The 24,983-nt window shown below is 41.6% G+C and overlaps 1 protein-coding gene across 1 annotated transcript in view; it reads right to left on the reverse strand.

The window, feature by feature from the left end:
- unm_sa1614 (un-named sa1614) overlaps nt 1-23,185 on the reverse strand; it is a 25,439-nt gene extending 2,254 nt beyond the window's left edge. Inside the window, exons 1-26 of the mRNA XM_037678971.1 lie at nt 23,051-23,185; nt 18,330-18,402; nt 18,108-18,253; nt 17,847-17,921; nt 15,806-15,855; nt 15,468-15,597; nt 15,282-15,367; nt 15,128-15,203; nt 12,214-12,294; nt 12,036-12,133; nt 11,314-11,383; nt 10,960-11,047; nt 10,644-10,692; nt 9,606-9,775; nt 8,729-8,862; nt 8,433-8,524; nt 8,144-8,330; nt 6,908-6,993; nt 6,701-6,816; nt 6,475-6,542; nt 5,755-5,862; nt 4,033-4,312; nt 3,020-3,184; nt 2,878-2,941; nt 2,461-2,504; nt 829-983 (exon numbers count right to left, since the gene is read on the reverse strand). Of these exons, the coding sequence (XP_037534899.1) occupies nt 829-983; nt 2,461-2,504; nt 2,878-2,941; nt 3,020-3,184; nt 4,033-4,312; nt 5,755-5,862; nt 6,475-6,542; nt 6,701-6,816; nt 6,908-6,993; nt 8,144-8,330; nt 8,433-8,524; nt 8,729-8,862; nt 9,606-9,775; nt 10,644-10,692; nt 10,960-11,047; nt 11,314-11,383; nt 12,036-12,133; nt 12,214-12,294; nt 15,128-15,203; nt 15,282-15,367; nt 15,468-15,597; nt 15,806-15,855; nt 17,847-17,921; nt 18,108-18,253; nt 18,330-18,402; nt 23,051-23,176 (2,817 nt within the window). The 5' untranslated portion in view covers nt 23,177-23,185. The remainder of the gene's footprint in view (nt 1-828; nt 984-2,460; nt 2,505-2,877; nt 2,942-3,019; nt 3,185-4,032; nt 4,313-5,754; nt 5,863-6,474; nt 6,543-6,700; nt 6,817-6,907; nt 6,994-8,143; nt 8,331-8,432; nt 8,525-8,728; nt 8,863-9,605; nt 9,776-10,643; nt 10,693-10,959; nt 11,048-11,313; nt 11,384-12,035; nt 12,134-12,213; nt 12,295-15,127; nt 15,204-15,281; nt 15,368-15,467; nt 15,598-15,805; nt 15,856-17,846; nt 17,922-18,107; nt 18,254-18,329; nt 18,403-23,050) is intronic.
- Between the last annotated feature and the right edge of the window lie 1,798 nt (nt 23,186-24,983).

Raw genomic sequence — 24,983 nt, forward strand, 5'->3', positions numbered from 1 at the left:
GGATGGAAGGAAGGAAGGAAAGAAGGAAGGAATGATCGATGGATGGATGGATGATAGATAGATGGATGGATGGAAGGAAGGAAGGAATGATGGATGGATGGATGATAGATGGATGGAAGGAAAGAATGATGGATGGATGGATGGATGGATGGATGGATGGATGGATGGATGGATGGGTGGGTGGATGGATGGATGGATGGATGGATGGATAATAGTCTTAATAGTTTTTTGGTTCGTCCGTTAAGGTGGCTGAAGGTTGTGGTCTCCTGCAGACCTTCTCGTCAGCTGCCTCCTCACCGACGCCTGATTCAGTGTCCGTGACTTCAGCTAGCTTGGGTGTTTGATGTTAGCAACGTTAGCACATTATCAGCCGAAACACTTTGATTAAACAATGCACCAAGAGCCGACGCTGCTGGAAACATTTCTCCTTGGAAATATTTTGCTCTTCGTTCTGTACCACCAAGTTCCGTTTGGGTTCCTTTGAATTTCTGTAATTGCTCTAGCATGCGTGAGATGTCAAGTTCTGCACGTCGGACGATTTATTTGATCCAGCTGCGGCCTCCTGCAGATGTGACGCTGCTGATAGGAGACACTCTCTGTTAGTCGACCTGTGTCATCTTGAAGAACAATTCCAGAGTCTGGACCAAGTTCCAGAGTCTGGACCAAGTTCCAGAGTCTGGACCAAGTTCCAGAAACCAAAAAGAGCCACGATGACTGTTGGAAACAACATTTTGTTAAAAGACGGTGAAAACGGAGCGCGTCATTTAGGATGAGCGGCGACCTTCAGCCAGCTAGAATATTTGTTATGAAAAGTTTTGAAGGTCTCACCAGTGATCTGCGAGGCAGCGGCTGAGGGGCGGGGCCTCGGCTGTCGTTCTCAAAGCTCTGAGAGCGTTGGCTGATGGGAGAACCGTTCTGTGGAGCTTTGCAGGCCGGGTCCAGGAAGTGTGAGGTGATGCTCTCACTTTCCGTCCGTTGAAAACCTCAAAGCAAAAATGTGCATGTAGATTTCAAGAACAACCGTTTCAAAACTAAATGTCCCTTATTTTCGTTTCTGCTTTTTTAAAATTTTCACTTCCATCGAGCGGTGCAGCAGAACCGCATGAACCTTCAGGTTTTAATCTTGGAGAAAGCATCCAGAGTATCACGACACCATCAAACATATAAATATAAAACCTCTAATAGCTGCTGCTTCTGTGGCCCTGCGGGACACTGAGCGTTTTTCTAATCTGTCGTCTCACTGCATTTTTTAAAAAACGTTGAAACTGTCTACTGATTAGAATCATTTTAATAAATGGACAATAAAATGTTGTGCATGTTCACTCTGTTGTTGGTCCAATCCCAAAAAAACAAGACTGCTCAGTCCCTGAACGACTTCGTTAATTATGAAGTCATTGAAAAAAACTGGTTCGGGGGGGTCCTCTTGCCAAAAGATGAAGATCGTTTGGATCCACTTCAGTTTGTTTTTCGTTCACGTAGATGAAGTGGATGACTCAACAGAAACTCTTAAATATGATTTTAGGACACCTTGAAGGTACAAGAACATTTGTAAGATGTAGAAAAGACTCTTCAGTTTCCACTCCTGTGGTCATTAACACTGAAGCAATAAAAATATATGTGAGCTGTTCTTGATGACACACTGACCTTTGACCCCCATGTGAACACACTTTGTCAGAAGAGAGAATGTATTTTTATCAGAAGCCCTTTTAACTTTCACCTTCATCTGTTGGTTTGGACTTTCAACATGCAAAAACAGGAACAAACTCTTGAGGACTGTCAGGATGTGCAGTAAAAACTGCTGACATGGCCCGACAGAACCTCACTGACCTACACAAGACGAGGTCAGTGAACAAGGCCAGGCGGATTCTGGCAGATCCTGATCATCCACTCCATGGTGAGTTCAGGCTGCTTCCACCTGGACGCAGGTATCTGCCGCCCAGATGTTGGACGAACAGACTGAAAAACTCATTCATTCCTGCAGCGATCAGGCTTCTCAACGAACAATGCTGTTACTTTAACGTCTCAATGTCTCGTCGGGATGTTTTATGTTCTGACTGTGAAGCAAATTGCCCCTTGGGGATAATAAAGATTCTTGTGTGTTTTCATTATTGTTCAGTGTTGCAAAAATATGAAAATTGAAATAAAAACGCTTGATTAACCCAACATTTAACAGGTAATATAACTGTTAAAATCACATTTGCTTACTCTAAAACACGAGGAAACGTGAGCATGTCAAATGCTGTAAAAAAATAAATAAATAAAACCTCAACTTGCAGTTTTAAAGTAAAGCAAGGAACGGTTGTTGAATAATCATCATTTTTGTATACTTTTCTAAAAAGAGTTTATGAAAGGCTTGAAGTTTTTTCAGTTTCAGCTCAAATATAAACAGTTTAATGGTATTTTTAACAAACAAAAATGGTACGTTTAAAGATATCTAAGGTAGATGTGATGTCTTTGTACCTCTGTCAGGTCGTTCAGTCAGCGAGCTGAGAGGTGAAGACTGACTGGAGACACAAAGAGACAGAAAGGTCAAAGTTCATTCCACCATCGAACACTGTTGTTTACACTCTGACCACTAGAGGGCAGTAAAATCTCACTTATCCTTTATCCTTGAACTATCATTAAGCTCTTATTTGTGCATAATATAAAAAAAAACAATGTATTTTTGCTCATATAAACAACTCAAATATGTTAAATAAGTATAGTGTAATTTTAAAATACAACATTGATTAGAATTGTGTTTTTCTGAGATCATGTGTAGTTTATAAACTATTAAGGTCACACTGTTTGACATGTTCGTCATCGAGATTTGACTGATTCAACATTTCTGACTGCACTTTTAAAAAAACGCAGCAAGATTCAGTTTCAGATACTCACACGCACTTTTTAAAGGAGGAGTCTGGACTGCTGTAGACCCTGGGGCTGGTTGGTAACCCATAATCTGTGAGCGCGCACACACACACATTTAATGACAGAGTTACGCGGACAGATTAATTACAGAGCGTCTCGCTGATATTACCGTGTTTATTAGACTCGGAGCAGGTCCTCTTGTGTCGGACGGCGATGGGAGGAGGAGTCGTTTTTCTGTTTCCTGTCATGGGGAAGAAGACTTCGCCCTCTTCCTCCTCTTCTCCCTGCACTCCATCTCCTCCAGCTGGAGGAGGAGGAGGAGGAACAGTGGGAGCTACAAGATAAAAAATTTAACTACAACTTAAAAACGTTGCAAAGAAAAAAAATCATATATCAACAGCCTGAATTCATTTCACCTAATTTTGTTTATATCAGAGTTTAAGACTGCGATCATCTTTTATTAAGAAACAACAGAGGTGCAGCTGTTCTTTGCTCAGATAAGCAGTGGTGCAGTCTACGCGATACGCAGGTATACACAGTATACCCACTAGAAAAGCTTAAGAATTTCAGTATACCCTCTTAAAAGTGCCCAATGATACAAGACACATCATTATGTGCATGTCATTGATACGTTAAACAGCAGTTAAACACTTCCGTAACAATTTATCTGTACGCAGCGCTTTGCTTTCATACTGTTTTATAAATTCTGTAACGTGTTTTTCATACAAAGCCAACTGTTATACAAAGCCTGCTGTTCATTTATTCAAATGTAAGCATCAGAGAAATTTGGAAACGTTCAATATGCGTAAAAATCAACATAAATTGACAATTACATTGTACTAACCAGTGTACTTTTGTTTCTAAGCACAGTATACCCACTACATAAATGTAGACTACACCACTGGATAGTGATTTCTGCGCCGACAAAGAAGTTCACGCTGAAGCTCAGCGAGAAGAGTGAAGCGTGATTTCAGATAATGATACGACGGGGAAGAATAACAGCCTTCATTTCAGTAATTATGGGATTAAGGCAGAGGAAATGTGTCAAAGCTGCAGCTGTGTCATCGGGTTTGAACAGACCATAATAAGCAAACAACCTTTATTGGTTCAAGAAATTACTTAAATCTGAGTGTTTATGTCATAACAGAGCAGCGACTTTAATAAGAAGCAAGCTGAGCTCACCTTTGACCCGGGGAGGCAGTGGGGGAGCAGGGGAAGATGGAGGGGGAGGAGGCGGGCTGGGGGCGGAGCCAGATGGACGGTTGTGAAGGTCCATGGCCATGGCCAGCCTCCTCCCCACGCTGAGAAGACCTCCGCCTGGTCCCACAGAGGGGGGCAGAGCGACGGACGAGGAGGAGGAGGAGGACTGACTCAAGCTGAAAGGACGGGAGGAGAAGGAGAAGGAGGGGGTGAAGACGGAGGATGATGATGAGGAGTAACGCTCCTTCTTCACCGGACCATTCTGGAAAGTAATGACAGCGATTCACAGTTTAATAAAATCACAGCAACGAACAATTGTCCAAATGAAGGAGTTTTCGTGATTGAGAGGAGCAACGAGGTTGTTTTGTAGAAAAGAAAGGATAATCAGAGCAGGGAGAGATGTGACGTGACAGCTGACTGTACTCGTTTTGTCCCCGAACAAAAGAAACAAAAAAAAAAATGAAGACGTTCACGACAGCACACACTTGGTTACCATGGTTACCTTATCATCAAAGTCAGCAGACTCTTTGTCGCCATAGTTCAAGTCATTTATTGTCATTCGCATCACATGTGGTACATGAGGTGGAACAAAATTGTGTACTCAGGGTCCCAATTACACCCAAGAATAGCAAAAATATAAAGTTTAAGAGACGGTATATGAAGATCGAAGATATACTCTAAGATAAACACTAAACGAACGTTAAACAATACGATCTAAAAGATCTAAGTTAACAGGGCAGCACGGTGGCGCAACTGGTAGAGCTGCTACAGGTCCCTGGTTCAAACCCCGGTCCAGGGGCCTTCTGGGTGGAGTTTGCATGTTCTCTCGTTGCATGCGTGGGTTTTCTCCGGGTGCTCCGGTTTCCTCCCACAGACCAAAAACATGCATGTTAGGCTGATTGGTAACTCTAAATTGTCCCTAGGTGTGAGTGAGAGAGTGAATGGTTGTTTGTCTCGTTTGTCTCTATGTGTCCCTGTGATGGACTTGCGACCCGTCCAGGGTGTACCCCGCCCCTCGCACAGTGATTGCTGGACATGGGCACCAGCGACCCCCGTGACCCAAAATGGAATAAACGGCTAAAGATAATGGATGGATGGATATAAGTTAACGCAATTTATCTGAAAAGCAGAGTGCTTTGAATTTAATTCCATCGCAGAACTCTCATCTTGAGCAAGCTCAAAGGACACAGTGGAAAGAAAAAAGTCCCTCATGAGGAAGAAACCTTTACCTAAACACAAATAATGTAAAATAATACGATATACTAAACAGCAGCTCGAACAGGGTTGGTTGCACTTGGTTGCCATGAAAACCTTGTCCTCAAAGTCACCAGACACTTGGTTGCCATGGTTACCTTGTCATCAAGGTAAGCAGACATTTAGTTGTCATGGTTACCTTATCAAGATAAGCAGACGTGTGGTTGCCACGGTTACTTTGTCATCAAAGTAAACATGGAGACACTTGGTTGTCATGGTTAATTTGTCATCAAAGTAAGCAGACATTTTGTTGCCATGGTTACTTTATTGCCATGGTTACTTTGTCATCAAAGTCAACATGGAGACACTTTGTTGCCATGGTTACCTTGTCATCCAAGTCAGCAGACACTTGGTTGCCATTGTTATCTTGCCATCCAAGTCAGCAGACACTTTGTTGCCATGGTTACTTTGTCATCAAAGAAAACAGAGACACTTTGTTGCCATGGTTACCTTGTCATCAAAGTCGTCGTCGCTGTCGTACAGATCATCGTGACGGAGCCTCCACTCGTACTCCACGTGGATGTGATGGTTGAACTGATCGGACTGGACCTGCTGCAGCTGCATTCACACAAATAAGTGTATTTTCAGGAAACTGATTTATTTTATATTATTTTATTTTTTTATTTTTTTCCAGTATAATGACTCGGCAGATATTCTTTTGCAATCTATTTATTTCCATTTTTGCCATTTTAACCATTTATATATCAAAACGTTCATATATTTCAGGAGATGGGTGCTGCCTTTTGGTTTTAGTAACTTTTATAGATTATAAATATATTTACAAATATTGTTAATATTGAAATTTATTGAGTTCTGTTCATTTCCTTCAAAAACAATGTTTTCTTTAAAAATCCTCTTCAGCATTTTGGTTCTGTTTTTGTTATTTTGTGCTACTAATTTCTCTTGTTTCACTTTGTTTTGTTTCTAATTTTAATAAGTCATTACCCCTCACTGATTTTTATCAAGCTAACTGTACCTAATTACATTTATGGGTTTATTTGAAAAGTAATTTAATTCACTTTTGATTTGACTTCCTGCGTGTCTTAGCCTTTAAATGCTTTCCAAGTTATCAGTCTTGGTAAACTGTGAATTAAAAAAAGGTGCTTCATATTTAAAGTATTTCCTGATGGAGTCAAATTAATGGATTTATAAATAGATTGATGACCTCACCAGCTCCTCACAGTCACGGTGCTTTAACCGGCGACTCACATCCAGAGCAGTTTCTCCTAACTCGTTCTCTGCAAGACAAACTAGGATCAGGATTTTATGATGAACACAACATTATGAGCAATGTACTCAAAATGTAAATACAATTTGTTTTTCAACAAAACAAGTTTAATGACATTTAAACGTTTCTTTTTTTATTTGAGGCTGAGTGTGTGAGTGTGTGTGTTACTGATGTGTGCGTTGGCTCGCGCTCTCAGCAGCAGCTTCACGCAGTCGCTCTTGTTGTGCAGGCAGCTGTAGTGCAGCGCTGTGTTCCCCGCTGACGTTTGCACATCTACGTTGGAGCTGGAGAGACAAAGCATGCAGGTAAACATGTCGCAGTAAACGCTGACACACTCAGGTGCAAAAACCTAAAGGCGTCGCTAAACAGGCTGACCAGTTCTGAGCCAGGAAGTCCAGGATGTGCAGCGACGTCCTGTCAGCCAACAGGACGGCCAAGTGAAGCGCCGTCTCTCCTTTTTCCTGTGGACGTGGAAACATACAGCCGGTTACGTCATGGGACTACAGCTCAAACATCTGTAAACCTTCAGCTTTCAGGGCTGGGGTTATGATTCATTTTTAGTTGCATCGCAAACAATATTCTGAACCATTTTCAAATGTCAAAAATCCATTTTGTTAGCTAAGTTGTGATGCGGGCAGCATGGTGGCTCAGTTGGTAGAGCTGCCGCCTCTCAACGAGAAGGCCGCCAGATCGAATCCTGGCTGTGGAGCCATTCTGGGTGGAGCTTGCATGTTGTGTCCGTGCATGCGTGAGTTTTCTCCACATGTACTCTAGTTTCTTCTCATAGACCAAAAACATGTATGCTAGGCTGACAGGTAACTGAATTGTCCCGATAATAGATGAATGGATGGATGGGAGGATGGAATTTGTGATGCCACTTTATAAAGGTCACACAAAAGAGTTAAACCAGGTCATCTGGACAGATTTTTCTTGGTAGAAACATTTCGTCTTTCATCCGAGATAATTCATCAGTCTGAGGTCTGCCAACCAGCTCCGTCGTATAAACAGCACCTTTTTAAAAGTGGTTCAAGCCAGCCTGCTGTGGAATTCTAGAAACTAGCTTTTCACTTTAAGAGAGTCAGTCTGGTAGTTGCTGAGGTGTTGCCAGGTCAGCAGAGTTGCTGAGTTCAGTGATTCATTCATTCATTCAACCTTTACTTAAACAGATAAGTCACATTGAGCCTCGAAGACTCGTTTACAAGTGAGATCTGTTTGGACAGACAATAAAAAAGTGGTGAAAAAGGCACATAGGGTTTGGAGACAAAAAAAAAATCCTAACATGCTGTTAATGTTTGGCTGAAGGTTAACAGCATGATAATGAAAAAAAAAAAACTCGCACAACTAGCACATAATGATAAGCACAATGCTAATCACTTTAGCATTTCCATGGTGTTTTTAATGTTACTGAAGCATCTATGCTAACTGCAATGTCAGCAGTCTGTGATTAATTGTTCCTATTTGCATATGTTGTGTGTTTTATTGTGCAAGAAAAAATATAAATCAGTATAACCCACAATATGTTTGCACGTGTGTAAGCATGTACACCTGTGCATATTATGCAAGCCCTATAAACACTTTGTGTGTAGCCCCGGCAGTGGTTAGCTCTTGTACCTGTATGTGCGCGTGCAGCTGTTGGCTAAGCTCCGCCCTCTGAGCGTACAGCTGGATCAGACTGTAGATGTCGCCGCTCTTTGTCGCCTCCTGCAGGCCGAGTCGCAGCACCGCAGCGGAACTGTTGCTCCGCCTAACGAAGTGCACATCCTGGTACTTTGACAGGATGAAGTCTTTGCGCTCCACCCTGAACGATACACACGTACCATAGGAGGTCTTGTTAAGAAACAAATCCACAAATAAACTTTGCTTCTTTCTTTTTTTAGTTAACTCTGAGTGTGCGTCTTACATGTGGCTGTGCTGGGAGGGCTTCTGTGACGGACTCAGGAGGTTTGCCTCCAGTATTTCATTAAAACCAGAGTTCCCCACATTTCTGGCCAACTGGAGCAGACAGAGAACAGTCCAGTCCGTTTCTGTTCCATAAGAACTTTCAACTCTATCAAACCCATTTCATTTCACGGAGCAGAAACAGAAAACTTTACATTCGTGACTAATTAAGCCTCCAGCAACTTTTACAACAATCTGAGCCAGAGTAGATGATCAACGTCAGATACAATATCTTTCATGACAAAAGGCCAAACCCACCAACAGATCTGAGGTCCCCAGACTGTCCAGGCTCAGGGACTTGATCCTGGAGACATGGACTCCCATCTCTCTGTGGATCCCTGAGCACTCAATACAGGTCAGGATACCCAGATTTGTTGAAAGCCATCCAGGATCTACAGAGAGAGTGGCAGCGGTTTGAACACTTCCTGAAAAGTTCTCACAATAAATCACATTACATCAGTTCATTTTCAGCTGTTTTAATTGTTGTTTGTTCAACTTTTAAATTTTTTGAAATATTAAATTTAACTCTCATTTTTCATTGTTGGGAAAAAAAAAAAACATCTCTCTAAATCCTTGAAAATCTGCTTTTGAAATCTACTTCAGCATATTTACACTATTTTTAGCTTTCAACAAATGTTTTGCTAATCTCAGTTTTTAGCTTTAACTTTTATAATTAACTTTAGCTATTGTGTAATTGTTTAGCTGCTGTTTTTGATAATTTTAGGATTTAACTTCTGTTTAGCAAACTTTCGCACTGAGCTTCAGTTTTTAGCTACTGTTTTATTAACTTCATCTTTTAGCTTTTATTGCGCTAATTTTAGCTTCTAGCAGCTGTTTTGATCATTTTAGCTTTGAGTTTTGTTTTGCTAAATGTAGCCCTAACTTTTGTTTGCTCAAGTTTAGCGTCCAGTTTTTCTTTAGCTCATTTTAGCTCATGACCGTTCAGTTTCAGCGCATTTCAGCATCTTTTAGCTTTTTAGCATCGCTGCATTTTCACAGAAAAGGTAGTTTCTCTGGATTAATGAAGTTGTTTTTGATCAGAAAAACATGTTTTGTGTCAGAGTGTCTGTCCTGAAAGAGGTCAGATTCAAAGTAAGATGAGAATGGATGAGAAATGAGGCAGGATGCTCCTTACCTGGAGTGCCACAGTCACAGCAGCTGCTGTTTCCAGGCATCCGGCGGATGTCGTCGGTGATGGCCCGGGTCAGGTCCTCGACGCTGCTTTCAGCTCCTCCTCCTCTCCTGCTCCCATCCAGAGCCATGCTCAGAGCTTCCTGCTTACTGTTACTGAGCACCGAGATCCATCTGAACGTTCAAAACAGGAATTATTTGTCCGCCTTCCTCCTCAGGTGACCATTTATGACTATTTTTATTGATTGGTGTTGATCTCTGGGTCAGATTCGACTGAAACAACATTCCACACAGTGTATCCTCTTGACACTCCGGTGTCACCACGAACTGCAGAATCCTGACGTGAATTGTGTTTTTTTTCTCAAAAGCATTACCATATTTTTCGGACTATAAGGCGCATTAAGCAAAAAACAGTCGAACTTTATTCAACACATTCACAATAAATGCATAAAATAGGTTCGAGGTCAGTCAGCACAAGCAGAATTAATACATAAGACGTACCTGATTATAAGGCTCACTGTTGATTTTTGAGAAAAGTAAAGGATTTTAAGTGCGCCTTATAGTCCGGGAAATACGGTACTTCAACTAAATCACATCGTTCAAACGCTTTCCTGCCTCTTTTGTTTTATTTTAAAAACAAATCAAGCAAATTCTGAGTAAATTTCATTGATTGTTATGGCATTAAAAGTACCCAGCACCCTTAAATTAACTCAACAACCTCAGCTCTTTACAGCTCAGTTGTTTAAACACAAGTTTAAACAATTGTGGAAACATCTCGAGCAATAAGCACGGTAGATTTAATAAACAAGTTGGTGCAGAAGATTACTCAGAAAGCTGCGAAAGTTGTATCAGAAAAAAATGATGAGAAACCAAAACTTTCTCTCGTCCCTCCTCTTTAATAAACATCACTCTTTGAATACTCGTCTGCCTTTCGTAGCAGCAGAAAATAATCCATCTTTGTTTTGGCTTTTATCTTAGATTCAACGATCAGTTCAGTTACTTTTTATAAGAACAAGGCCGAATAAAAATGTTTCTGACTTACGCCACACACTCGGCTTCATCCTCAGCCAGGAAGTGGTAGGTTCGATTATCTAGGGGAGAACGGATTTATTAAAGAACGCACATATTTAAAAACTACAGTATATTCAAGTGTTTCCAGTCATTTATGCATGTAAATACACAACTTTCATTTTCTTCCCCTTTTAAATTTATGATGGCAATTAGCCCTGTAGCTTTAATCAGGAAGGTACCTCTCTGAACTGCTGCTTTTGTAGGTGTGTTTTCTTTTTGTACACCAATTTGCAGTAGAAATGCTCATGTTTAAGTGTCTTTTTTGTGTGTGTGTGAATGAGACTTACGAGAGATGAGGTCAAAGCATTTCTTGTCCTCCACGCTGGGTTTAACCTGACAGGTGAGCAGGTTCAGTCTGGTTGGAGGTTTATTCGGCTGAGAGACAAAGGCAGAGCTAGTTCAGACAATTGTTACTAAATAATAAATCTCTGAAACTTCAATAGTGTCATGGATGTCCCTTAGGAGGACGCATTCTTCTTCAGCTCAAATTAATGTGGCTGTTGTTCGTGTTTGGGTTTTTTAATGGAGGTTTCATCTCAAACAGTCGTTCTTTAATGTGCATATCAAACAGTGACATACGTTATACGTAATATCCCAAAGATTAAAAGGTAAATGTTCAAGGTGAGAGGTTGCACACTTACAGTAGCGTGTGCGATGGTGAGGTAACAGTTGTGAACTGAACATTTCCTCTTCTGCCACATTTTCCTCAAACTGAAGCACAGACATGTCATTTTAGTGATAGTTGAACATTTATGAACCGTATCAAGAGTTTTAAGAGGAGTCATTTGTATTTTTTTTTAAGTGTGGTCATTTAAAATAATCATGAGTGTCTAACTTGCAGTAGACAGAATAGTTGACAGAGTCGGGGTGATTCCTTGAATGTGATCAACTGTAAAAATCCAGATTATAAACTACTAAATTGCCGCATTTATTTATTTTTTTAATCTGACCATCATTTAACTGTCTAACGTCACGCTTCTCTGCCACAGGTAAGATACTGACTGCTCTACTACCCTTAAGCAGCTCATATGACCACACTTGAAAAGTATCCAAACACAACTTTTCAATAATTTAGTTGTGAGTGATAATTATAATTTGAATATTTATGTTAGTTAACTTAACTTATTGTTATTAATTAGGTAAGTAATGTTAATTATTTCAGCAACTAACAATGTTTTGCTACAAAATTCACAAGACATCTATAAAATTATTTGCATTTTTATCCTTTTATTGGCTGAGGTGCTTATAAAACTGCATAATTTCCCATCAGCTCATATCTTAAATTAAAGAGTCGTAAATTATTTGATTTAATTTTATTGTCTTGGGGGTAAACTAAGCATGTGAAGTTCATTTCTGAGTTTACCCATCGCTCTTCTTGTAGAGGAATCCTGTTCTCTCTGTTCCGTACTGTTTGTCTCCCAGCAGCTGGTGCATACTGTACACCTGCTTAGGTAAAGAGTCCTGTGCAAACACACGTACGTTATTTAGCTGTTGAACAGAAATGCTAAATGCTAGTTCGCCTCAGCGTTCGTGTCTCCGACCTGCTCTGCGTGGACGACCGGCCTCAGCTGGTCTCTGAGGGAGCACAGCTGCCGCTTCTCCTCCTCCTGACGCTGCTTCACCTGCACACAACTCACCTGTCAGCTTTTCTACTATATTCCTCTATAAACAATTTTATTTATAGACCATTTTTTTACAGGCATGAACACTAAAGTGTTTCATGCAGAAAAGAGTAAAAATAAAATTCACTCGTAATACAAAAACAAGTTACACAAGAACTGATGGAAAAAGGAAATAAAATCTGACATTTTAGAGCAAAAATGTACAACCACAATTTGCAGGCTATAAAGAAGATAGAAGGTAGAGTTTCAAAAAATTAAGGATGCACGATATTATCGGCATGATATCGGTATCGGCCGATATTAGCATTAAAGCTAAATATCAGACATTGGCCATTCCATCAAAATAACTCCCCGATATAAAAGACGCTGTTTTTGTATGACAACCCAGTGACATGGATGCCTGCAGCGCCACCACAACATGATGATGTCACACGCGCCTACCTGATCACGGCGGAGAGGAAGAAGTCAAAATGTCGGCGGTGTGGAAGTTTTTTTTCCGTTGAGGATATTGGATGCTGAAGATTTTTGGACAATAAAGTCCCTGCTCAATAATCCAGGTATAAATCCAACATTTTTCAGTCAGGTCATCTGGACAGTTTCTTTTTTTGTGCTGAAACGTTTCGCCTTCGATCCGGAAGGCTTCATCAGTCAAGGAAACACACAACAAAACTGATTCTTCCTCCAACAGCTTACTCCAAAGTAAAACAAACCAGTTCTGCTTGTGATAAGATGGTTTATTTGGTACGCCCCCTCCTCCATTGCGGGCCCTCTTCCTTGTTGACAGTCTTGTCAAACTGGTTGAAAACAACAAAGTCCATGCTCAATGGAGCAATGGAGGAGGGGCGTACCAAAGAAACCACCTTATCACAAGCAGAACTGGTTTGTTCCACTTTGGAGTAAGCTGTTGGGGGAAGAATCAGTTTTGTTGTGCATTTCTTTGACTGATGAAGCCTTCTGGATCGAAGGCGAAACGTTTCAGCACAAAAAAAGAAACTGTCCAGATGACCTGACTGAAAAATGTTGGATTTTTGGACAATGTTGAGCCTCGTTACATCCTCCCCAGTCAGAGATATTTTTTCCAACGTAACCTTACCCGAGTTACAAGCCGTCGATTCCAACGTCATTGAGAATCTAACAGCCAATAGCACTCGGATGAGATTTACCACAGACATGTGGACGTCGTGTTAGCCCCGTTAGCATGATTAGTCTTACGGCACAATGGATAGACAAAAGCCTTGAACTTAAAAAGGCTGTCCTTCATGCACAAGAGCGCAGAGGATCCCACACTGAACCTGGAACAAGCCTCCACAAGTGAGACAGCATCGCAGGTGAATAATGCTAATAAATAACATTTAACACTTTTCATTTAATATAAGTTGAAGTGCTATGCCTATCATATGGCTGTTACTGAATATATGTCACCAGCTCTTACAGCTGTTACAAATTTTTGTAGCAAATAGACCTAAATAAGAGGGCTATGTTCTGACAATGGAAAGTATATTTAAAAAATATCGATATCTGTATCGGTTATCGGCCAAATAAGTTTTACCATATCGGATATCGGCCAAAAATCCAATATCGTGCATCCCTAAAAAAATATGCACCTTGACGAAAAGTTTCTGTTATAGCTTCAGCTTTGAATATTTGAGATTTCCCAGATAAATTATGAAAATGCATTTATATCGATCCGTGTTTTGCAAGCGTAAGATTTCAACCTGATATTTGTTTTATGTTTGGAAGAAAGAACAAAATTTGATCAAAAGGTTTCCTCAGAAAATGTCAGTGTATTGTTATTAAAAGAAACTAAATTAATAAAATGATTGGTTACTAAGATTGTTCAGGTCAGATTCTACATATATTGTTTGCATTTAATCTTTGATAATCACAAGTTGTTCACATCTTAGATCAATGGTTCCCAAAGGTTGGGTTAGGACCCCACTCTGGGTCCGTGAAGCTCCAGCTGTGGGGTCTTGAGATGATTTTCAGAAACAAAATTAAAAATTTTAATTATTTATGATTGTTTCTTTGCCATGACTTTTACAAGAGCTACAAAAGATAGTCATAACAAATCGTTATAATGGTTAATAAAACTTTTAACATCATTTTTTCCTTGTTTATTGTATGCTAATATGCTAAAATAATAAATCACCAACATTTAGGATCACAAGATTCTGCAATATTCATTCTGTGGTTCACTGGCTGAAAAATCTCAGGATCACTGCTTTGGACAGTGTGTTGTGTTTAATTCATTTATTCTAATGACCACAGAGAAATACAGCAGTGTCATCGACATAACCATGAATATTTATGTTTTACTAACATCCTTATTTAACGTCATTATAATTTTAACACAGAGACTCATTAAAGTGGTAGGTCTTCCAATTTTTAAGGTAATTGAAAAGATTATATGAATAGCAAAGATGATGCAAATTAAATTATGTTTATAAACATGACAGATGTGATTTTATAAACGATTATAAGTTAAAACAAGTAATCCAAGCCCTTACATTCCTAACAGGCTGGTAATTTGGCTTACAGCAAATCAAAAAATATTTATGTTATCCTTACAAAAAAAAATTAATTCAAATCTTATTTGCTATTTAATATAATTTCTAACATTAATACCAGCATAAAAGCAGGTTTTATGGGGCTAGTTTTTCAATTTGCATGAAATAGTGGTAATTTGACATTCTCTTGCATTACCGTTTTCAGTTTCTTGCACTGTTTTGACCTGATGTTGCGTTAAATCGCCACTAATAATACAACAACAAAAAAAGTCATCAGCATATTTTCCTCGCTAAACAAAATCAATAAAAACATGCCCTGTTTATACCGTGATCAGCACTCCGTTCAGCTCCTCCATGTACTGCTTCAACCTCTGAGTGGTGGAGACGCACTCCTGCAGGAAACTACACAAACACAGACACAGCTCATGCACACATACCGTACGGAGCTCTCTGTGTGTGCGAGAGAAAAACAAAACGCACTTGTTTTGGCTGTGGTAGTGCTTGATGAGGTTCTGAAGCAGGTCGACTCCTCTCTTTGTCTTTATCTCGTTTACCTTAATGAGATACTGAAACAGAAAGGAGGACCCAAATAGTGGAAATGACCACACGTGTAAAGAGCTGAGGAACATCAGGGGGATAAAGTGAAGAAGAGGAGCAGGAAGTTACCTCGCACATGCTCAGTTGGAAGGAGCGCCTCTCCTTCTCAAGCTCCTCAGCGATTTCTCCTCCACTCACCTCGCTCCTAACCATCCCATACTGCCGTGCTAACTCCCTCTTCTCCTTCTCCACCTGCTTGCTGAACACACACACAGGTGAATTAGTAATGGGACAGCTCACAGTTTTACCACTTTACTTCGGCTGACAGTAGCTTCTCCAGGTTTCTGAATTATGCAGGACGTGATTTTTACACGCAATAACACTTAACAAGGTCGCCCTAAAAATAGAAGGTACACGGCGAACAGTGTGTAAACTCTGTCAGATGAGTTTAATGTATCGTCACTCACAATCTGCTCTCATAATCCCTCCAAGCTCTGTCAAAAGGCTTTTTCAGATCCTGCAGAGACAGAGAAGGAAACATGACGTTAGAGTCACAACTATTGAATTTGTAGGGATACCGGCTCTTCCTGCAGGTTCCTGAGTTCAGAGGTGGAGTCAACTACCAGCAGCTGAGAGTCATCCCACTAATGAGCGCCAGGACTTTAAGAGGCTGCAGAAGAGCTTCCTTCCCTGCTGGAGCATTACTTACCTTCTGGTATTTGTGCTATTGGCCTCCTTGTGTTAACTCTCTAGACTCAAGTAATCTTACGTAGTGTTCTCCTCTCATTCTCACGAAACCTGGTCCCTGAGCCTCCTGTCCTGGATCTCTGTCGCTGCTCTCATTCCTCAACTCCTTGTGCCTATCTGCTCTTGCTCAAGGCGGACGCATTCTCCTCTCCCTCCTGCTTTTGCGCTCTGTGTGTGTCTCGGAGCTCCTTGTACACATCTTCCGAACTAAAAAATACTGTTATGGATCTGCTCAGATGTACTTTCAACGCCATCGACAAAATCTGTTCAACAAAACAACAGGGACCTGGAGAGCCCTCATGTCCTGCTGAGACTCACGCTGCGGGATACATCCGGGATCCGTGGGGAGTTTGGCAGCTGATGTGTCTTTCAGTTCTGTTACCGAATATGTTTATATAATTGGATTCATGATAGCAGCGTTTCTGCTTTTTGGCATCGGTGGGTTCCTATGTTATCAACTTTTGAAGAAAACATCGGCAACACTTTCAGCCATGACAAAACTTAAGTCTGTTTGAAGGTTTGGTTTATGCTATGAGTACTCAAAATCAGCTGATTTATGAGCTAAACCATAAGATGGAAGCGATTTCTGAGAATCGCAGGCCACCTGAGGCTTCTAAGACTCGCCAGCATGTTGGGGTCAACCTTGAAGAAGGCTCATAGCATGGATCAGTGGAATGCCCATAAATCTGGCCATTTTGGATCTGGAAAGTTCCAGCAGGACTCGAGGCTGGCAAGGAAAAAACAGTCTGCCTGAAGAAAATCAACAATTGTGGCTTATCTGAATCTGCCTCCCCCGTTTGGCCTCAGATGTGGACTGATTATCAAATATCTCCTGGGACATGTGTAAACTAAGGAAAAAGCTTTGTCTATCGCAACACCCCCCCTCCCCTCCTCCTCCCCGAGAACTTCTGTGCAGGCTTACAACAACATCATCAGAACTATGGCCTATCTGAAAGTGCTTCATGGACAAATCTCAACGTCTTGACATCAATGCATATGTAATGTGTTTATAAATGTTCTTGCTGGTAGAGTTTTTGATGTCTCAAATTGTGTCCTGACAGGACAATATGTGAAGAGATCTTTTTTTGTAATACCACTATCAATCCTCGTGGCCTTTTACCTTTTTCTATCTAAACAGTATTCTGATAAAGAATAAGTGTCCGCGCTCTTGTAGCAGCAGCAACGTGCACGCCGCCCATCTTTCGGACGATTGTACGAACGTAATCTCACTGTGTCCTGGTACAGGGATAATAAAGCTTATTCTGATTCTGATTCCACCTGTGAGTTCAGAATCCTCTTTGTGGATCTCAGCTGCTCCTTCACCCTCCAACCACTTGCCTCCAGCTCCATCTGTACTCCTTCCAGCAGGACCTCCTCTAACCTGGATTCCCCAGACCCTCCTCTCCATGCTGTCCTTCGACCAACGATATGTGATAGATGTACTGGTACACCTTCATAAGATATCTACAACCTGCATTATCAAACTGCTCTGCACAGCTTCTGACGTCTCTCCTTCCCTTCCAGGGGTTCCAGGGTGTCCCTACTGTCTTTAGTAAATCTCACCTTATCACTGTAAATAATTCACTTTATATCTTAAAGGTTTTGGGTCTGTTGTCCTCAGTCCGTTCTATCTAAACCCTCCGTTGTGACAGATTTACTAAACACGTGTCAGGTGTTTTCATAATTATCAGTTCAGTTAACGTTATGACTTGACTGTGTGTGTATCAGCTAAAATGATTTAGGTACAACAAAAGCCCTTACCCCCTTCACCTCCCTCAGGTCTCCTTTAACAAGAGAGTCCAGGAAGAAGTTGATGTTGTGTAGCATGCTCTTCAACTGCACACAGACACACACAAACAAGTGGAGGTCATTGACTTGAAAACATTGCAGGTCAGAGTAAATAGATCCAAAACATTTTTTTTTTAATATTCCCATGTGGACAGGGGTCTTGGACTTTTTAAAGTTTTTGTCAAAAGCGGCTGTTTTGGCCTTTGACCTCCGAGGCGTTGAGCTGTCACTCACCAGGTTCTTCATGGGCGAGATGAGCTCTTTGGAAAAGTCCGCCAGGCGACAGAAGGCCGAGCAAACCTCCGCCTCTCCGTTGGAGTGACAGTTTACAGCGAGCTTCTCCATGGAGTTGATGTACTGCTCCAGGTGAGACACGTGGTCTGAAACAGAAGCCGTGCTGGTTAGTGAAACGACACGTGCGTTACCGTGCGTGCGTGAGCATGCATGTTTCTGTACCTTGCCCTGATGCGTACTTGGCTTTTGCTGCTTTCTTCATCTTCTGTAACACCATCCGGTCACTGTCCAGGGCCTGATCAAACACATACACCTATGATGAGTGGGTGGATGTCCCCATGTGCATGGATGGGGGTGTGGAGTGGGGGTTGAGAGGGGAGGGGGGGACAGTATTTCCCTGCTGACTCAACACACACGCAGAGTATGAGCTCTGCTGTGGGACAATGGGCTGCTACATTCCTGCACGACTAAACCATTATGCAGCCATCATCATCATCTTGAGTCCACGGAGACCTTTGCTCCAAGAATTAAAATATCAATCTTTCTTATTTCCAGACGTATCGGATCACATGTCCCAAGAACACCATATCAGAGCGAAGCTTTCCCCTCATCAGACACGTTTTTGTACTCTTCGACTTCAAGTCCTGGCAAATTATTTGGCATTCAAGCATTCTTAAAGATTAAAAATGACTTCCAGACGTCTGAGTTATTTATACCTGCAGTATATTTCAAGCACTGCTGGATAAATTATGATTCTCTGAGTATGTAATATATTAATTATGAGTGATGTTTGTTTTACTGATGGGTAAAATACTTGTTCAGAATCTACAGCATCAGTCTGTGCAACTTTATGTTTTAATAACTGAGTAAACAATGTTTGCTTAAATCTGTTGTTTATTTTGAAGGCTGGAAAAACTCATAAATGACCCAACATCCATAACTTGAATGTTGGTGAACTGTATTATTAAATTACTAGTTTAATGACCGTGAAAGTCTTTACTGTGTTGCAGTCAGTGTCAGTTCTTGTTTTAATCTGTTTGTTTTATTGAACTTTGGGTTTTCTTAAGAAAAGAGCCTAAAAAAAGCTTTGTTCCTGCTTGCTCTTGGCAAAGACGGATGCTTTTCCCTCCCACTCCTGCCTCTTTCCTGCTTTGCTTTGTCCTGTGAACCCTATCGGAGCTTCTTTCTACATATCCTCCCAAGGACGTCTGTGGACCTGTGTCAGAGTTAAGCCGACTGATAGACACTACCATCTCTTATCAGGACTATGGAACTGTCTGGCAGTGTCCACGGACCACCACCTTTGTCGGCCTCGTGCATAAATGTATTATGATGTCATCAGTAACAAAGTTCATGCTCAATCATCCAGGTACAACATCCAGTAATGGTCAATCAGGTCATCTGGAAACGTCTTTCCACAAAAAAAAAGAAACTGACCAGATGACCTGATTGACCATTATTGGATTTTGTACCTGGATGATTGCGCATGAACTTTGATGTCTTGAACCATTTTGGCTGAGGCTGCCTGCCTGCGAGGAGTGGACGGGGGACAGGACAGCCTCCAGAAACCATCTTGTTACGGGCTGTTATGTCCGTATACAAGCGGTGTGAGAGTTTGCGTCGCATTACCGGTAGTTAGGGGTTGAACGAGTATATAATTTTTAAACTCGACATTAACATAATAAAACCCGAGTAGAACTCGAGTATTTGATGACGTCATAGATCTCAAGTGTTAGGGGTGACTCTCAGCTACTACCACACCAAATTTTCGCTCCATACATGTTAAACTGACTGACTTTCTGCCTTTTTGTGTGGCCTAATGTCAGTTAGCTGTGGCAGCCATGCTCATGAGTTGTAGAACTAAAGTCATCGATGACTTCGTGACAGTTTGATCAAAATCCATCCGACGGGTAACGACGTGTAAATAAACCAATAGTTGCTCGCACGCACAGACACAGGCAAAAACATTAGGATTAGAGAAGGTGAACCTTTGGATGAATACGTGTTTGTGTGAGTTTTAATCATCCAAACATGGCGCGTGGTACACTCTGGGATTTGAAAGCTAAAACAACACAGACGGTTTCATCTGGTCGTATCAGTCGGGAGGTGCTTTCAAAGCCCTTCACAGGTTTCGATAAAGTGTTTTCACTATTTAAAGAATAGTTGTTGTTTTTTTTCCATAAAGCATTTCAAGGGAATAAATATATTTAATGAATTTAATGACGTGTTGTGTAACGAAAAACTAACTAAATAAAAAGATTTCATGTAAAACGGGTGCTTTCGTCAGTGCTGTAGCTCCCCAGCCTGCCGTTAACGCCACATTAACATCTTTATTAAAATAATCTCTCTGGCTTCTCTTCAGAACCACAAAACAACAAAAACAAAGAATAATGACGGGGAGTAATCTGTTGCCGTGGTAACATATGCCAACCCTGCTGGAGGCTTTGTGGTGGGGGGGGCCAAAGGGGGACAGTTTGCGCCTGTTATTCAGGCTGCCCTCCAAGTCAATAACTCTACAGTTTGGGGGGGTCGGGGGGTCCTGCTGCATGCTGCAGCGAGCACAGTCCCATCCAAACACACAGACCTCACGCAGCAGGGCCGCACTTACACACACTGTTTACAACCATTAATTAGTTAAATGAAACAAAAAGGCACGGGAAATCCAAGGGATGCTGTTCTCCAGGCCAAGAATAGTGACGGTCGAGCAAATCTGGGGCTTTTTTTTATTAAAAAGTGTAAGCGTTTGATCTTTTTTTTTTTTTTTTATCTGTTTCTGCAGATTCTAAGAAAACATCAAACTAGAGGAGTTGTCTTTCAGGTTTGGATTAAAAGAAAACATTTTTAATTTAAAGGATATCTTGACTTTCTACTATTTACTTTGAACTTTCTTTTTTTTTTATACCAACCCAACTTCCACAACATTTATTGTTACTTTTTGAAATCACAACACTACAGTTAATTATTTCCATCCATCCATTATCTTTACATGCTTCTTCATTATTTATTTTATTTTATTTTATTTTATTTGGGGGGGGGGGGGGGGGGGGGGGTCATGGTGCCCATATCCATCAGTTACTGTGAAAGAGGAGGGGGGCACCCTGGACAGGTCTCCAGTCTGGACACATAGAGACAAACAACCATTCCTCTCTCACTCACACCTTAGAGTTACCAATCAGTCTAACATGCATGTACCCCGAGAAAAAACACGCATGCATGGAGAGAACATGCAAACTCCACAGAAAGGTCCTGGGCCAGGATTTGAACTGGCGAAGAAACAGCGCCACCAACTGATCCACCGTGCCGCCCTACTTCCTAATATACTGTAAAACTCTAAAATCCCTTTTGCAGTGCCTCTGAAAAATACTATTAATCCATAAAGTTTTCCTTTGTTTTTCACAAAACTACTACAAAATAAGTGTTTTTTCTGCTGAGTTATTGTGATAAACCAACACAAAGTTGCAGGTAATTGGGAAGTGGATGGAAAACTGTTTTACAAACAAAAATCTGAAAAATGTGGAGGGCGTTCATATTTACCCTTTAATGCTTCTAGCGAATGGAACCGATTGGCTTCACACAGAGTACACACGTTTAGCTCAGTATAAATCCATCTGTCCTGTGAAGTTTGTTTCAGAACGTTAGTAATCAAGCAGCATCATGAAGACCAAGGAATACACCAGACACTGTCAGGGATAAAGTTGTTCAACTGGCAGAAACAAACACCAAAAGACTTGCAGCTGTCAGTGCAGCAAAAAGTGATCAAAGTATTTATTCTGCAAAGTATTTGGTTTTATGAAGTAGTACAGCTGCTGTAAAGGTGACCGTCTTTTTTTTTTTTTTTCAAATACAAGCGACGATAATAAATTAAGAGGAACTCTGGTAAATTACACATAACATTGTCTGACGTTACTTTGAAGCAGCATCAGAAAACTTTACAGTAACAGAGGCACAACGAGGAGGAGGGGTGGAGGGGCAATACCCCCCCCCCCCCTTATTTATTAGCTGCCCCCCACAACCCCCTTAGCCAGGTGGATCCTCATATCTGTTAGCAAAATATGTGAGATTGATATTAATGACATTTTCAGAAAGTAATGTTTTTTTCAAGATGGCCACCACACCTAATCAACTTTAACAAACACACAAAAAAAAAAAAAAATGGCCATAACTCATTATTTTTTACAAATATTGAGCTAAAACCTAATGTGGTAGTAGCCGAGAGTCATCCCTGACACACACTCTGAAAGCTAACTTATCATGACGTCTTTGTTAAACACGTTGGCGTGAACTGCAGCGGGCGACAAGCGCTCTTTTAATAATTCAGAAATATGAATTTAGGAAAGGAGACGGCAGCTTCAGGACTTGATTGTTCTGTTTTCACTTCCTAAAACTAAATCCAAGGGATTTCTGTGACATCAGCACAGAAAACCTCTGGCTTGGGGCCGCCAGATGTGCACAGTGTACGCACCAGTGTCTGTTCTTGTCATTGCAGATGTTTTACCCGGTTCCACACAGATGTTATCGCCGCTCAGAGCTGATGGGGGGGGGGGGGGGGGGTCTCTGCTGGGCTGTGCTGGTGCATGATGTCACCAGACTCCGTGCACCAGTGACAAGAACAGGAGTGCAGTTTATGTTTTGTCCTCATCATGGCTTCATCATGGGGGGGATCAATGTGTTGGGGAGTTGTTTAAAACAGCAGACAGGATAAAGGGTGTAAAATGCTCACAGCAGCAGTCAACCCAACAGAATGAAACTGCACAAAGACACGGGGGGGGGGGGGGGGGGGGGGGGAATGGGGGCCAAACCCAACCAAGTCCACCCCATCTTCTCTAGAGAGCTACAAACCATCACAGCAGAGGATAGATGGTGGTTTTATGTGATTTCCCACGAACCCTGCAGAACCTGTTACTCCCCCCCTCCCCCTCTCCCCCCCCACCGGAAGGACCCACCTCCTCCAGCAGGTAGACCGTGTTCCTGCAGCCCATCATCTTGGAGGTGAAGGACGAGGTGGTGGGGGAGCTCCAGTCCTCCTGAACCTCCTGCACGAACTCCGACACGGAGACGCACTCCGGCATGGTTCGGTTCGGACCGGCAGGTACCGAGTTGGACCGGGACGGATCAGACAAAAGCCACTGAACACCATGAATGAAAGAAATACAAATAAATAAATAAAAACACGTCGAATGATTTCAGATATCCAGGAGGACCCAGTGAGACTCACCCAGAACCAAATGGAGCATTAGAACCCAGAGGTTCTGCTCAGTGGGACAGAACCGCAGAATCTGACGCCTCTTTTCTCCGAACAAAAGGTGACCCGGTCCGGCTGGAACCCAAAACAGCTGATCCAAGTTCACAAAAACCTTGAAGTAATAACCAGTAAAATATGAAAGTAACACGCCTCCCTCCGGTGCGCGCCTTCATTCAGAGGAAAATAAATAAATAAACAAATAAATAAATAAATCAACAAAGCGCAGCTGGTTTGTGAACCGGCTCACAAAGAGCGGAGGTTCTGCAGGGGGGAACCGGACCCACTGGGACCGGGTTCGGTTTACAGGATCAGTGGTCTCTGTGGTTCTGGTCCCGTCTCCTCGGCAGCGGCTCTTTTCTCTTTTTGCTTCTTTCTTAAAACCGCATGGAGATGCGCGTTCACGGCGCACAGCGGCGGAGCCCTCCCGCGGCGGCGCGCACTGCTGACCGAGCCCAAACCCCGAGAGGACTGGGAACTTAAAGGTTCTCACTGCACAGAATCAAATCAAACATATAAAAAAATAAAATAAAAAAGGTTACTATATCAAGTGGTGCGGTTTGACCGAGTCTGCTAGTTTTATACATATTGGGCTATTTAAATGCGGGTCCACACTCATTGTAAATAAAATGGGTTGAATCCACTTAGAACACATGTATCAAACTCAAGGCCCGGGGGCCAAATGTGGCCCTCGTTGACATCTTATCTGGCCCCCAAGATGTTATTTTAAATGTACTTTTAATTGTTTTCAGTAATCTTTGATTATGATGTCAAAAGTGCAACAGAGAACATGAAATGAGACCAATCAAGCTCTTGTTGAGGAACCTGCAACCAAGAAAAGATGTCGAGTATCTAACTTGAGTTAATGTAGAGTCGGAAACCCGCCCTTAGTTTGAAAAAGGTTTTAATTTTGCCCCACTGTTGTAAGTGTGGTTAACACCCTATAGCTCGAGTCATCATGTTGTAGTCTGTTTGCGTAAAAGTTTAAATTTAAGAGCACGTCAAACATCAATATGAGAAAGAAACTTTACTCTTCATGTAATGGCAACAGGAGCCCAGATCATTTTTCCATTCAACCTTTATTTATAGGTTAGTCTCATTGAGTCACGAGGACTCGTTTTCAAGAGAAACCCGTTTTAGACAGTTAACTATAAAGAGACAGATAACATAAAGATCACAAGGGGAGTGGTGGCGCAGAGGTTAGAGAAGATGGGTCTGTGATCGGAAAGTCGCAGGTTCAACTCCCGGTACCATCAACATCAAAATGTGGCTGGTAAAGGTAAAACACCCACACCTGCTTCCACCCTCATTTGCCACCCTAAGCAAGGTCCTTAACCCTCACCATCTGCTCCCAAAAACAGGTCTCTCTTGAAAATGAGTTCTCGTGACTCAATGAGACTAAATAAATAAAAAAGATTTAGTTTAAAATAAACATCTGTAAATCTGACTCACGAAAGGAAGAGTTAAGAGTCGACTGATCACTTCAGCTTCCCTGAGGAATGACAATTTATTTTTTTATTTGAGAACAAAATCTCAGCCCCCTTCCCACAACTGTTGTTGTTTCATTACAGCATCTTAAAAAGCTACCCCCACTTTTATGTTTTACACTTTTATGTTTTACACTTTTATGTTTACAC

The sequence above is a fragment of the Nematolebias whitei genome, chromosome 7 (assembly GCF_014905685.2).
Source record: "Nematolebias whitei isolate Nwh7 chromosome 7, NemWhi1, whole genome shotgun sequence".
NCBI lineage: Eukaryota > Metazoa > Chordata > Actinopteri > Cyprinodontiformes > Rivulidae > Nematolebias > Nematolebias whitei.